The sequence below is a fragment of the Lonchura striata genome, chromosome 10, assembly GCF_046129695.1.
Source record: "Lonchura striata isolate bLonStr1 chromosome 10, bLonStr1.mat, whole genome shotgun sequence".
Lineage (NCBI taxonomy): Eukaryota > Metazoa > Chordata > Aves > Passeriformes > Estrildidae > Lonchura > Lonchura striata.
In genome coordinates, this window is record NC_134612.1 from 23,606,097 (window position 1) to 23,619,621 (window position 13,525).

Genomic DNA, 13,525 nt, shown 5'->3' on the forward strand with positions numbered 1-13,525 from the left:
AAAAATAAGTATCATTTCTTAATTAAGACAGTCTATCCTTAAAAAACCTTACCAAAAAAAAAATACAACTCCACTTTTAACTTATTAAAATAAACTCCTATAAACCTCACGGTTTGTAAAACTATAATATAAATAAAACCTCACAGATACCTAAATCCAAACAAGAAACACCATCTCACACACTTAACCCCACCCAACCTTAACCAAAAACCCCCCAAAATCTCCACCCGCTCCATGCGAGCACCGCCTGCAGAAGGAGGGTGCGAGAATGCCCAGCGCGGGCCGAGAGCTCTGGGCTTGGGGGGCCACGGTCCCCGGCCTGAGCTGCTGCCCCACTCGGGTGTGTCCCAGCCACTCACGTTTGTCACAGTGCCTCCCTCGCCAGCCGCTCTGGCAGCGGCACGCGCCGGTCTGGGGGTGGCAGGACCAGCCGTGGGCGCAGTCACACCGCTCCTCGCAGCGCCGGCCAAAAAATCCCGGGGGGCAGGCTGGGGGCGAGCAGAGAGAGCAACGCCAAACACAAATCAGACACAGCCGCTCCACTTCACGTGGAAGTCGGTATGGGAACCTGAAAGTCAAACGTTCCAAATGCGGAACCTGCTGCAGCAATGTGCTGGCAAGGCTTAGGCCACAGTCTGCTCCAGCCAGGCTGCTTCTAGCTGTTCTTATCGGCACCCTCAGGGATTCCTCAGGGTCACTAAGATGTAAATTGTGCTAAATCGAGGAAGAAGAGGCTGAGAAACAGAACACCAAAACTGCAAGAACTAGATAACAGAGCGCTGTGAAGCACCTGGACTGGAACCAATCACATACTCTGAGAATTGCATGCAGAATGCATGGACAAGATAGAAGCACCAATCAAGAAGTGGGCAATTAGCATGGGCAGTAGTTTGTAGAATGTATAAGTATGTGGCAAGCACATTTCTCTTCCTCTCAGGATTTTTTCATAGAGGTGCACAGAGAGAAATGAAAGAGAAAACAATTTCTCTTTCTGCTCCTTGTTTTTCCCATGTGGAATGTGTTTGGAGAATTGTTTCCCTGGAGTGAGTGCTTGGTTGGATTCTGGTGAGGATTGTTTGAGCCTAGTGGTCAATCCAACCCACCTGGGGCTGGACTCTCAGAGAGGGGCACGAGTTGTGTTAGAGTCAGAGAAAGTAGTATGTAGTTTTAATATCCTCCTTTTAAATAGTATATTAATGTATTTTAGCATAGTTATAACAAAGAAATAATTCAGCCTTCTGAATTGAGTCAGACATTGTCATTTCTTCCCATTGGGTTCGCCTGCATTTACAATATAAGTAGGGTAAAATGTCAACAATGAATGGCTTCTCCTTAATCATATTGGTTAGTGGTACAGGAGTCCTGCTTCCCACAACCTGCTGCCTGGGGAGCAGCCTCCGCTGGCCCCCAGCCAGGATCCTCCCTGCCTGGGCTCCTGCTCAGGAGGATATTTAGCAGGCTGCGTGGCCAGAAAATATCAGTGAAGATATTAAAAATATTAGAAGCATTTAACGCTGGCTGCTAGTGAGTCTGCACAGGAAAGCTGCAAAGACTGAGTCACAGCCTGGAGTGAAAATCCAAAGAGGTCCAAGGAGAGGGTGATGCTGTTTGCTGTGACACAATATGCACACAGGGACAGCTGTTTGAGCAGTGGGGACTGTGCCCATGAACTGCTTCCACTTCCCAGGTCCCTGCAAAGTGACCAAAGGGAAAAGGAGCTGGGCAGGTTGTTCTGGTGGATGAGGCTTTGTGAGTCCTCAACACCCCAGGAGACCTCAGAAAGCTGCCTGTGACTTGCTAAAAGCACAGCACCATAGTGGCTGAGCTGAAATCATGTTTTGAGTCACCTGTGTATGAGATTTAGTCCCTGTTTCAGGGATTCAAATGGCTCTAAGCATGCCAAAGAGCTGTGTCGAGTCTGGGTCGTGTGCCACATCTGAACTATCTGAACCATCACAGTCCAGTTTGCTGAGCTCCCCTCAATGACCCACGGAGACCCAGCAGCAGGGGGCAGATCTGGCAAATTCTCCTTAAAACTCCCTCCCTTTCCTGTGCTCTTCCTTGTGTGTGAAAGGTAGAGAAATACCTTCATTTTCTTAAGCAGGCAGGGAACAGGGGTAGGAGGAGATAAAATGATTTGGACAAGGGCATGGCTGGGCAGAGAGCTGCCTGTGGGCCTGAGATGGGGTGAGAGTGCATAAATCCTGTCTGGCCTGCAGAATACTGGAAATCTAAGACAGAAAAGAGAAAACTGGCAGGAATGGCTGATGGTTCAAATGAAGGATTTGCAGAAGGAGCTGCCCTTACCAACATCACAGCGGTCCCCAGTCCAGCCAGCGTGGCAGAGGCACTTCCCTGAGGGCTGGTCACACACCCCGTGGTGGCAGCTGCAGTTCTGCTCACAGCCCTCTCCAAACTGCCCGTCCCCACACTCTGAAACGGGATGGGGGAGGCTGATGGGGAGCCAGGCTGGAGCAACCCCAGCAGAAACTCCCTCATGCCTCTGCAATATGATGAGCCACCCAAACTGGGCCTAAAAACCTTCAGTGAAGGAAATTTTGAAGCCTCCTTTGGCAAAATTCCATAGAAATGCACCATTTTCTTCTTTTAGCACTTTTCTTTGTCCTTAAATGGACCTCACTACCTATCTTCCCTGTTCCCAGCTTTTCTCTGCCCAACAAGTTTCCAGCACCATGGATATGTTCAAGTACCAATATCATGTCTCCCCACAACATTCTCATTTCTCACTAAATAACCCCAGATTTTTTAACTCCTCCCTGTCGCCCTGATTTTTTAAGATTTTCTAAAGCTTTCTAAGTTTACGTTTCGTTGGAGAACTTTCTCACACAACTTTCTGTAAACAACCTATTGTTTTGCATTCCTTCATAGAGGTGGAGAAACTTGATGTACTAGTAGTTTGTCCAATGTCATTGGAGAGGTGGCATCTTCACCCTCCAATCCACTGTTACCTTTAAAAAAGTATAAATGCTGGACTCAGAAAATAAACTCTCTCTTTTTCACCTTGCAATAGCAGCAACTTACATCATATTTTCACGTGTCCTACAACAACACCTCCCCGCCTGGTGTTTTCCACCCTTTTTCCTCCGGCTCATCTCAAACTGGCACAACTGAGCTCCCTTCCAGAGTGCCTGAACGAGGTGCTGGAGGCTGGAGGGGGTGGTGGGACTCACCCAGCTCACAGGCTGTCCCCGTCCAGCCCTGGGGACACTGGCACTGGCCGCTGGCAGGGTCACAGGTGGCCTGGCCGTGGCAGAGGCAGCGCTGCTGGCAGTTTGCTCCGTACCACCCGCGGGGACAGGCTGCCAAGGGGAAACCTTCCATCAGGAAGTGCAGGAGGGTAGGAATGTAAAAGGTAAAAGACTTTAGGAAAGTGCAAAAAGTCCCCAGAAAGTAGACATAAAGCTGAGAAAGGCTGGGAAATTTCAAAACCTTCTCATGGGAAGCCAGGAAAGTAAGAACCAAGTGAATACATTTCTATTTATCATAAGGAACAAGAAAGAACAAGAACTTATTGGTAGTTCGAGATGTGAAAAATCCTAGAGATATACTTTGCAAAGACAGAGAAAGTTTTCAATCTTATATAAAGAATTATTGTGTATTGTTTGAGGTTCATAGAAGTCCTTTTGTTTATGTTAAACCCACGTGGGTCCTTTTCTTATTGGTTAGAGTATAACGACTTTACACCTTTTCTTTTATGCTGTTGGTTCAAAGAATATGTAGAAAAAGGCTTTGCATAAGCTGCCATCTTGTCTCTGATCTGGATTTGCATGGATGTTGTTATTTTCTCTGTGTCTCTTGCTTTTTACTCGTATGACACAGTCAGATAAGAAATCCTGAGTCTGTAACCAGTCCGGGTCCCAGAGACACAGATCGGTCTGGCAGACAGGAGAAGGACACAGGGCCAACACCCCCTGTCCCACCTTACAGCCCTTCTGCCCTGGGAGATGCTGTGGGAGGTACAACCAAGCAGAATTGGGGATGCAACCACTAAGGAATTACTCTGATCATTGTAAAGCTGGTCTTGGAACAAAGAAGGTGATGAAGTGAATTAGTGGCTCACCAAATAACCTTGAGACTTTCTGTTTATACCTACAAAACCCATTTTTTTGTCCCTTCCAGCTTTCTCAACACTGGGGAGTGCAGTTCTTGATATCCCTGTTCTCAGAATTTCTTTGTACACTCCTCTTAAAATCACAGTTCCTTCTCTAACTGATCCTGCTGCACACATCTGGCTGATGACATTTCACCATTTACCTAATTTTATTTAGGGAAGTCTATTAATTCCTACCACAACCAGTTTCTATGGATAGAGCCTAATTTTTTGGAAAAAAAACCACACACCTCTGCCATGTGCCGGAGTGATACCTCTTTAAGATGGAAAGAGGGGCAAGCTGTCACTTTGGAAAAGCACAGGCACCAGAGGATGGCTCCTCAAGCCTCACACAATCATTCTACCTTATCGCTTCAAAGATAAAAGAAATCCCCAAACATGTATTTAAATAGAAAAGGTGTGTGTGAAATGGCTTTTGTAACTTTCATTTTGGTTTTGTATTTGTGGCTTTTAAACAAAACAAAAAATAGGTACGTCATCAAGAACAGTTGGGTGCCTTCCCAATTTTTAAATCCTTCAGGAAAGCTGTCTTCATATCAAGTTTTAAAAGGGGAATGTGCTAAATTTGAATATCACTCTACCCCTGCCAGCTTTCATCCCTTTTCCCTAACAATCCCCTTGGGATGCTGAAGGGCAGAGTCAGAGAGGAGGTGCTGACTCCAAATCCCAGCTCACCCAGGAGCACCCACAGCAGCATTCCCAGCTCCATGGCAGTGCTGCCACCCCAGGGACCTCGTGGGGAAGGCACAGAACAAGGAGGCTCTGCAAGGGGGATGGACAGACTTTTCCCACTGCCTGGGCTGCATGGATTAGGATGTGCAATGCAAGACACAGTGCAGCCTTTCTTTGCCAGCCTCTTCTTAGGGCTCTGTGGAGCTGGGCTTAAGCCTCTTGTACGGCTCTGATTGCCAAGGCTGGAAGGCTCAATGCCTTTCACATGTTCTGGATTTAGGCTCTGTCTGGAACAGCACAAGGTAATGCCAAGGATCAGTCTGGTGCATGGGACAGTAAAGCAGCCCATAGAAAAGAAACAGAGCTTCATTTCAGCGTCATAACTGGGAGTTTTATGGACCTTTTCTCCCTTCATCAGCCTTCAAAATCAGCTTTCTTCCCAGTTTATGGCTGTTTCCCCCCTCTGCCTTGTGCACACTGGGATCCTACAGCACAGTGCCACGGATTAATTTAATGGACCAACTCACGTCACTGCAGATCCAAACCCAGAGACAACTCAGGGCAACGAGCTGAGAGCTAAAATACCAGCGGGCTTTCCCCAGAAAAGGGTTTTATTTTTCCCTGCTTTAATCCACAGGTAGGGGGTTGAATTTCCAACTGTACCTTCTTGGCAGGTGGCTCCTTTCCAGCCCGGGCTGCAGAGGCACGCCCCGGTGACGTGGTGACACAGAGCTCCGTTGTGACAGTGACAAGTGTTCCTGCAGCCCGGCCCGTAGCTGCTCCCCTGGCAGGCTGCAACGACAGAATTCCATAAAACCCCATCAGGAAGTGTCCAAGGAACAGGGAAATCAGGTTGGAGCTGTGCTCCGATGACGCTTTTCACATCATAAGGGTGCCTAAGTCCATATAAAATCATAGAATATTAAAAGTTCTTCAAGATCATCAGGCCACTATTTGGCCAAATAACATGATCCTTAAACCAAATCACAAAGTGCTGTGTCTACATGTTTTTTGAACATTTCAAGGAATGATGACTTCACCATCCCTGGAAATACATATATATATATCTAAAACCCCATATATTAACCATGTCTAACTCTAGAAACAATAATAGAATCATTTAGGTTTGTAAAGAATTTTAACATCATCATGTTCAACTGTTAACTCAGCACTGCTAAGTCCACATTAGCAGCCAACACATAAACTGAAAAAGGCATTTAAAAAAAAAAAATTCTTCAAATTAAGATCACACAAAGTGCAATTGCTCTGCAACACTCGCAGTTTAGAGATAATGTGTCTTATGAAAGCCTAACCTAATAATGTGGGTTAATAATACGTCTCACAGCCCATTCTGCAGAGGTTTCTATGGAGGGGCTGGTTCACTGGGGGTGATGGATCAGCTGCCATCCCCTGCTCTGCAGAATGTCTTTGTGCTAAACTAATGGCCCAGCAGAACCAGCAGCCTGACAGCCCCGGTATTTATTTGCATCCTGGTAAGAGAACTGACAACTTCATTGTTTTCAGTGTTCATTTTGCACAGCTGGGTGCCTCTGCTCACCCAGACTCTCATTCTTTGGTCAGAGAGGGGTGATATTTTCAGTGAGTTTGGTTAAGCTGCTGGCTCCCAGGTGAAAACTCAGCGCAGTCATCTGGCAAGCAAACGCTCTGCATTCAGTGCTGCTGCCCGTGAAAAATGGCAGTGATAAAATTCCTGCAGTCTCCACTGCTCTGGAGATTTGGACAGCTTTGAATGGTGGAGAACAGACAGTTCTGCTCCCCTGTTTTCTTCAGGTATCACCCAAAATAATACAAAGGGGGTTGATGGAGCTGCATCGCCTCCTTGCACAGTTTTTGCTCTGCACTGCAGGAGCTCCTGTCAGAGCCTCTCATCCCTGCAGCACCTCTGGCTTGCACTGGAGAGGCAAAGAAAGCCTGGATCCCTGATCCAGGAGAGTGTCTTGCACTTGCTGAATGTGACATCTTCCAGGTTTCACAGCCAAATAGTGAATTTTCACTCAAACTTCTCTGCCTTGCAGGGTGTCAGTGAACATGGTGCAGTGCTGTGGGAGAGCAAGTCCCTGGGGATAGAAGGGAGGTGTGAAACCACCTTGATCTTGGAAGGGAACTTGGTTGACAGTCTCTGACCCATTTTCAGCCCTTTTTTCCCCATCTGAGAAAGGCTTCCAGCTTCCCAGCCTGGTTCTCAGACACCATTTCTCCCAGGACTTCTTTTCTACATTGCTTGTTCTTGTCATCACTTGGAGCCCATCCATGTTGAAACCACAAGAAAGAGCAGGAGCTCAATCCCATCACAGCTAAAAGTTTGTTCTGCAAATGAAGCTTGGTTGCCAAGTGAAAAGTTCAGCACATCTACAGAGCTCTGGCTCGGGTTTTGGGAGCAGAACTAAATATTTCCACAATACAGAACAGAACTATAGCACAACCAAGCCAAAGGAAAAACCAGCTCATCACCAGATCTCCTGACTGGTTACCAGTGGTTTGAGGGAGGTTTATGGAGTGTATGTGCAAAGCTCTTGTTACACTTACCAAAAAGACAATAGGGCGTTTCAGTGAAAATTCTGATAAGAATGCAAAAAATTGTGGAGAAGAAAATTTTGACTATTCTACTGGGTAGACACAAATGTTGCTTTGCTTCCTGGTGGGATAATCTTGATTTTCAAAGTACTTTTCTGAAGATTTAGGGAAAAAGTGATATACTGAAACTATTTGGTGGAGTTCCACAACTGAATGTACACATACCCCTGGGCCTTTCCTTTCTTCATGATGAGAGAAGAGAGATAACTTAATCCAAAAGTTTAAATTAATAGATTTCTTCCTGGTTCAAAATTTTCCTCTTGGTATCTTTCCTCTGCAAGAGGAGGATTTATTTGTTTGCAGTCTTTAAAATACCTTTTTGCATGCAGAGTAAGGAACACAAGAAACTGGAGACTTTTCTTCCAGACTAGAAGTCAACAAAATTCAAAAGTGCCCAAGAGCACAGGAAAGTGATGGGCTCTAATGCTCTACATGGTGTCCAGGAGCTTTGATTTCAAGTTACTTCTGTGGATTATTCTCCACAAAATGAAGCTTTAGCTTTAAAAGGACAGGGAATCTGCAAATTCAAGTGCTCACACACCATGAAATGTCAAACCCCTCTTATCAGTGCCTCTGGCTGAGCAAATTTTTCTGTAGTCATTTATTTTCAAACCAGTGTGGTCTCTTTTTTACCACAAGAAGCCACTTCCCAACAGCTCCAGAAAGAGGCATGTATAGTACTGACAGAATTAAGGCAAGATTCAGAGGTTGAAGTGTGTACATCTGCTACAGACCATATGCAGTATGAGATTTTTGGAGGGTTTGGTTGGGTTTTTTTAAGTTTGCAAACTTTGGATGAATTTGCAGTGAATCAGAATGGTTTGGGTTGGAAGGGGCCCTAAAGATCATCAATTTCCAACACCTCTGTCATGATCAGGGATGCCCTGTCATGATCAGGTTGCTCCTTCCATCCAACCTGGCCTTGAACACTTCCAGGGATGGAGTATCCAAACGGGAAAGTTACATCTCTATCACAAAGAAATGCCAAATGTCAGGTCCTCACTTCTGTATCACTGAGGTATCACTGCACTCAGTGAAACAGTTCATTAAAACAACACAACAACAACAACAAAAACCAAAATCTAAACAAACAAACAGACAAAAAAGAGAGAGAATAGGCAACATACTTTTCCTAAGCCTCTTTCTTGGAAACCTAAAATACCTCAGGTGGACACTCAAAAAAATCCCCAGATAAAATCTCCAAGCACAAACTGAAGCTGAGGCAGAGCTTGCTTGGCAGATTTCAGCCCAGATTAACATAATTCATTTTCAAACAACTGAAATCCACGGTCTGGTAATGGAAAGCATTAGGCAGCTTCAACAAAAGGCATCACTGTCCCTACTGCCTGTAATTAGATAGCAGAGTATAAAACTCACTGCATGGCTGGCTTAGGATCAATTCAAATCCCATGATGCCAAAATTATTCCTCAATATCCTCCAGCACATTGCCTGCAATCTGATTACTTCCACACGAGTGCTGTCCTTCCAGCTGTTGGAGCTGCTGGGTCCCAGGAACAGGCAAGGTGAATATTAAACACCCTGGGAGGATGGGGAGGGCTGAGCTCTCTCCCACCCAGAGCTGCCGTGGTCTGAGCAGCTCTGGAGCAGCGTGGATGAGGCCCAGGTGTAAAATCAAAATGTAGATCCCTCACTTAGCCAAGGGGAAAGGAGGAGACACCCTGCACTGAGAGCCGACCTCTCTCTCTCACTCATGGAGGCCTCGGGGGCTTTGGCACCTTCACCAGCAGGAGGAATAAATCAGCCCAGCACAAAGTTCTAATGGCTCTGGCTCAAGACAATAAATAGGATTTTTTTCCCTAATGTGAGTAAAGCAGGGCACCAGAGGCCATAGAGAAGGAGCTGCAACTCTTAATTGAATTTCATGAAATGTGCAGCAATCCCTAATGCTAAGGACTGGGGAAGGGGCAAGGTGACACATTGCCAGTGCTGGACAGGAGAAACAGGCTGTGAACAAGGACCAAATACTGAACATGCTCAGCAGCAGCTCTTCTGACCTGTGGCATGGGAAGGTGGCTCTGCTCTGCCTCTGTTGTGTGCTCACTCCACTCATCTACACTCAAAAGCTGTGCCACCACCGGCATCTCCAGGTGGTGGGAGGTGGAGAGCCAAGTGCTCCTGTGGGAGGGCACGAGGAGGGAAAACACTGCAGTGGTGGGATGTGAGGAAAAGTGTCAAAAATGGGGGAGATTCAGCAGAACTGACCCACCTGCAAACAAAAGAGCAGGGGATTGTGCAGGAGAAACCTTCTCAGAAGATGGGCTGTGTTGAATGGTGATGGAAAATATTATGAAGAGTGAGCACTGCCCTCAAACAGGGCTGATGATAAAAGTGTATGGCTGAAGAACAGCATTGCCTCAGTACAAGCCATATTGCTCTCTATTTTCTAAATTAAACCACTTTTCGACTGCAGAAAGCCATGACCTATGGACTAAAGAAGTGTTCCCTCACAGAGCTGTGAAGCTGCCCTGCAGCCCAGCTCTACACCCCAGTCCTGCAGACAGCACTCATATTTTCAAAAGGAAGTTTAGACCATGACATCATCCTAAAGGAAAACAAGGAAGCTGAGAAGGTAAAACCTGAAAACCTTAAAAAAGCCCACTTATTTGCTAAACTTTGCAAATAGGCTCAGTGATTTCCATATGTAATGCCATGCAGCTAAAGAAAATGACCTAATTTCCCATGAAATGGAATGAAAAATTTCTCAGAATAGCCAATTTTATATATGTATACATACAAGCACTTTGTTAGCTTAAAAACTATGGGATAATCCACACTTGTGAACATCTGGGAAGCTGAAATTTATTTTTAAAACAAATAACTTTCCTAATAACTATTTTAAAAACTATTTTGTCATGCTCAAATAACAAAATAGCCCCAGCTCTCATTTTTCCAATTTGCACATTTGTAATCTGACACTTCACAATTGATAATTAGATGAGATACACCAGAAACAGATACACAACATTTAATCTCTTAATGTCACACAAAAATAAAAACCAGGGAGCTGTCATATGGCAGGAGACAGCTCTGCTATTTAAAAACTGATGCTTATCATGTTTGACGAGTTACAGAAAGAAAAAACATTGAAGAGAGGTGGTGATTTTACACAGCCACCAAAAATTGCTCCCTTTTTTGGCATATTTGGGAAGGGAAGGTGATCTATGTGGAAGTGTGGCCTGGCAGGGCATTGCCCCATTCCCAGAGGAGGTTTGTTTTGTAAATGCAGGTGAACCCAATGGGAAGAAATGACAATGTCTGACTCAATTCAGAAGGCTGAATTATTTCTTTATTATAACTATGCTAAAATACATTAATATACTATATAAAAGGAGGATACTAAAACTACATACTACTTTCTCTGACTCTAACACAACTCGTGCCCCTCTCTGAGCCCAGCCCCAGGTGGGTTGGATTGGCCACCAGGCTCAAACAATCCTCACCAGAATCCAACCAAGAATCACCCCAGGGAAACAATTCTCCAAACACATTCCACATGGGAAAAACAAGGAGCAGAAATAGAAATTGTTTTCTCTTTCATTTCTTTCTGTGCACCTCTATGAAAAATCTTGAGAGGGAGAGAAATGTGCTTGCCACAGGGGTGGGAGCAGGGTGTACCAAGGAGGTTTGGGTGGGAGCAGGGAGTACCAGGGCAGGTTTGGGTGGGAGCAGGGAGTACCAGGGCAGGTTTGGGTGGGAGCAGGGTGTACCAAGGAGGTTTGGGTGGGAGCAGGGAGTACCAGGGCAGGTTTGGGTGGGAGCAGGGTGTACCAAGGAGGTTTGGGTGGGAGCAGGGTGTACCAAGGAGGTTTGGATGGGAGCAGGGTGTACCAGGGCAGGTTTGGGTGGGAGCAGGGAGTACCAAGGAGGTTTGGGTGGGAGCAGGGTGTACGTACGCTGCTCGCAGCTCTCCCCCAGCCAGCCTGGCAGGCAGTGGCACAGGCCCAGAACGTGGTCACAGCCAGCAGCATTCTTGCACTTGCACACCTGGTGGCAGTCAATCCCAAAGAATCCGTCTGGACAAGCTGGAAATGCAAAACATTCCTTTTTTAGCACACTTCTTTTTTTTTGCATAAACTCTGTCTCGTCTTTTCACAGATGCTTAAGAACTGAAGTCCCATCAAGGGTTAAGCCTGCCCAGCTCTGCTACAGTGCATCTTGGAAAAATGTGACCCTTTTCCACAAGCAACAGATTTCTGCACAGGAAAATAGGGCTGAGAATATTGAAAAGCTATAAAACAAGTGAGAGAATGGAGCTGGGCTGACACAAGCTGTTCCTTGTGCCTCTGTAATGGACAGAGGAAATAATTCAATGTAACACAGGACTCCAGGGCCATCCCTGCTGACCTCCCTCCCTCTGGAAATGCAAAACTTCTGCTCCCATTTACTGTCCTGACACTTTTCTAAAGATTCTTTAACAGTGAACCTAAAGCCACAGTGGTGCAGATCAGTGGTGGAATGAAAAACTGGCAAAGCAAATGAGCAGAGAAAACCAAGACAAATTAAACAGCAAAACAACCCCAGGGAGCTGAAGGAGCTCTGCACCTACATCTGGAACTGAACCTGGACTAAGGAAGAGCAACCCCATGGATTCAGTTTTTATCTGTACCAGGGCTGACAGCAGTGAAAATAAGGATCAGTGCTTGTCAGTGGACCATATCACACCCCAAATGCTGCACTACAAAAACACTAAGGCTGCTATGCAGAGTTTAAAAATGTATTCTCCATGTAGCCTTAATTTAACCTCTGTATGTGTGTTTAGATTGTCTAAGTGCGTATATTATGTCACACAGTACAGGCTATTATGTTGCACTAAGTTATAACAAATCTATAGATACACAACTGTGCATCATTCTTGCCACAGAATCCCTGAAACAATCTCAGGAGTGATGGTGCTCGCAAAATAAGCAGTAATTCAGTAAAATAAGCAGTAAATTCAGTAAAATAAGCAGTAGTTCAGTAAAACTTATCTCTTTGTCCTCCTTGCTCAATATAAACTTTTATTTAAAATCCAATCCTCACACTTCTACCATGAAATCAGAGTGACTGGATTCCCAAGAGAACTTAAAATGACTGCCACCATCAACACTGACCAACAACCCTCCACACTAATTCACAGCTCTCTACCAGGACAGACTAACACTGGTGTCACTGAAAGGGACCTTAAAGATCATCTGCCACTAGACCAGGCTGCTCCAGGCCCCATCCAACCTGGCCTTGAGCATTCCCAGTGAGTTCTCTGTGTGCATCTTCCACTCTTGGACTCTTCTGCCCCTTTTCTTGCCCAGGGCTTCTTCATGCCCAGGCTTTTTGTCCAAGTCAATGATACTGCCTCTTTCACAGATGCAAATTCAGTTCTCCAGCCACTGCTGGCTGCTCTGGCTACAAGTGGAGGGAATTCTCTATCTGTAGCTTTAGGAAAACCTGGACCATCATCCAGCAACAGTGCAAACCACTGAACATCTGCTGTGGCTGCTCTGCTGCTCAGCTTGTGACTACACATGGTTGTTTCATCCACTCAAAATCAAAAAGCTGCTCTTCCCTTTGTCCTGTCCAGGCTGCAGCTTCTTCCCTGGCACATGAGAGGTTTGCTGCCCTTCCCAGGTTTGTGCTGCCTCAGGAGAACAGAGAAAGGGCTTCATGGCAATGGAGCATCAGCAGCCTCTGCTCAGTGCTCAGCAGAAGAGAGGAGCTAACAACGTGCAACAAGAGCCACCAGGGTGAGGTTTAATGAGGTTTATTCTGTTATTCCCCATTCCCTCTGCTTCAGCAGCAGACATGGATGGGCTCCTCCTGCTGAACCCTCAGTGACTTCAAAGGCTGACCAAGTTCTTCTGAACCCTCAGTGACTTCAAAGGCTGACCAAGTTCTTCTTTAACACAGGGGCTGCACAGCCTTGTCAGCTATTCCTCGACGTGCACTTAGTGCTCACTTTCCCCTTTTATCTCAGCAAAGCAGCAATCCTGCTGGGCTCTCCTAGGGTAATGATTAACCTCTGAAACTCCAAGGGAAGGGTCCAGTCTGTCCATCCTCTGGCAGGGCTGATCCCACAGCAGTTCAGATGCAAGAGCCAAGTTTGGTGTTCCACCAGGGTGATGTGATATGTT

At 45.9% G+C, this 13,525-nt stretch overlaps 1 protein-coding gene across 1 annotated transcript in view; it reads right to left on the reverse strand.

Annotated features, from left to right (window-relative positions):
* The window catches only part of LOC110480370 (uncharacterized), a 197,460-nt gene that overhangs the window by 19,630 nt on the left and 164,305 nt on the right, over window positions 1-13,525 (reverse strand). Inside the window, exons 24-28 of the mRNA XM_077785741.1 lie at window positions 11,315-11,443; window positions 5,468-5,596; window positions 3,192-3,320; window positions 2,308-2,433; window positions 360-488 (exon numbers count right to left, since the gene is read on the reverse strand). Of these exons, the coding sequence (XP_077641867.1) occupies window positions 360-488; window positions 2,308-2,433; window positions 3,192-3,320; window positions 5,468-5,596; window positions 11,315-11,443 (642 nt within the window). The remainder of the gene's footprint in view (window positions 1-359; window positions 489-2,307; window positions 2,434-3,191; window positions 3,321-5,467; window positions 5,597-11,314; window positions 11,444-13,525) is intronic.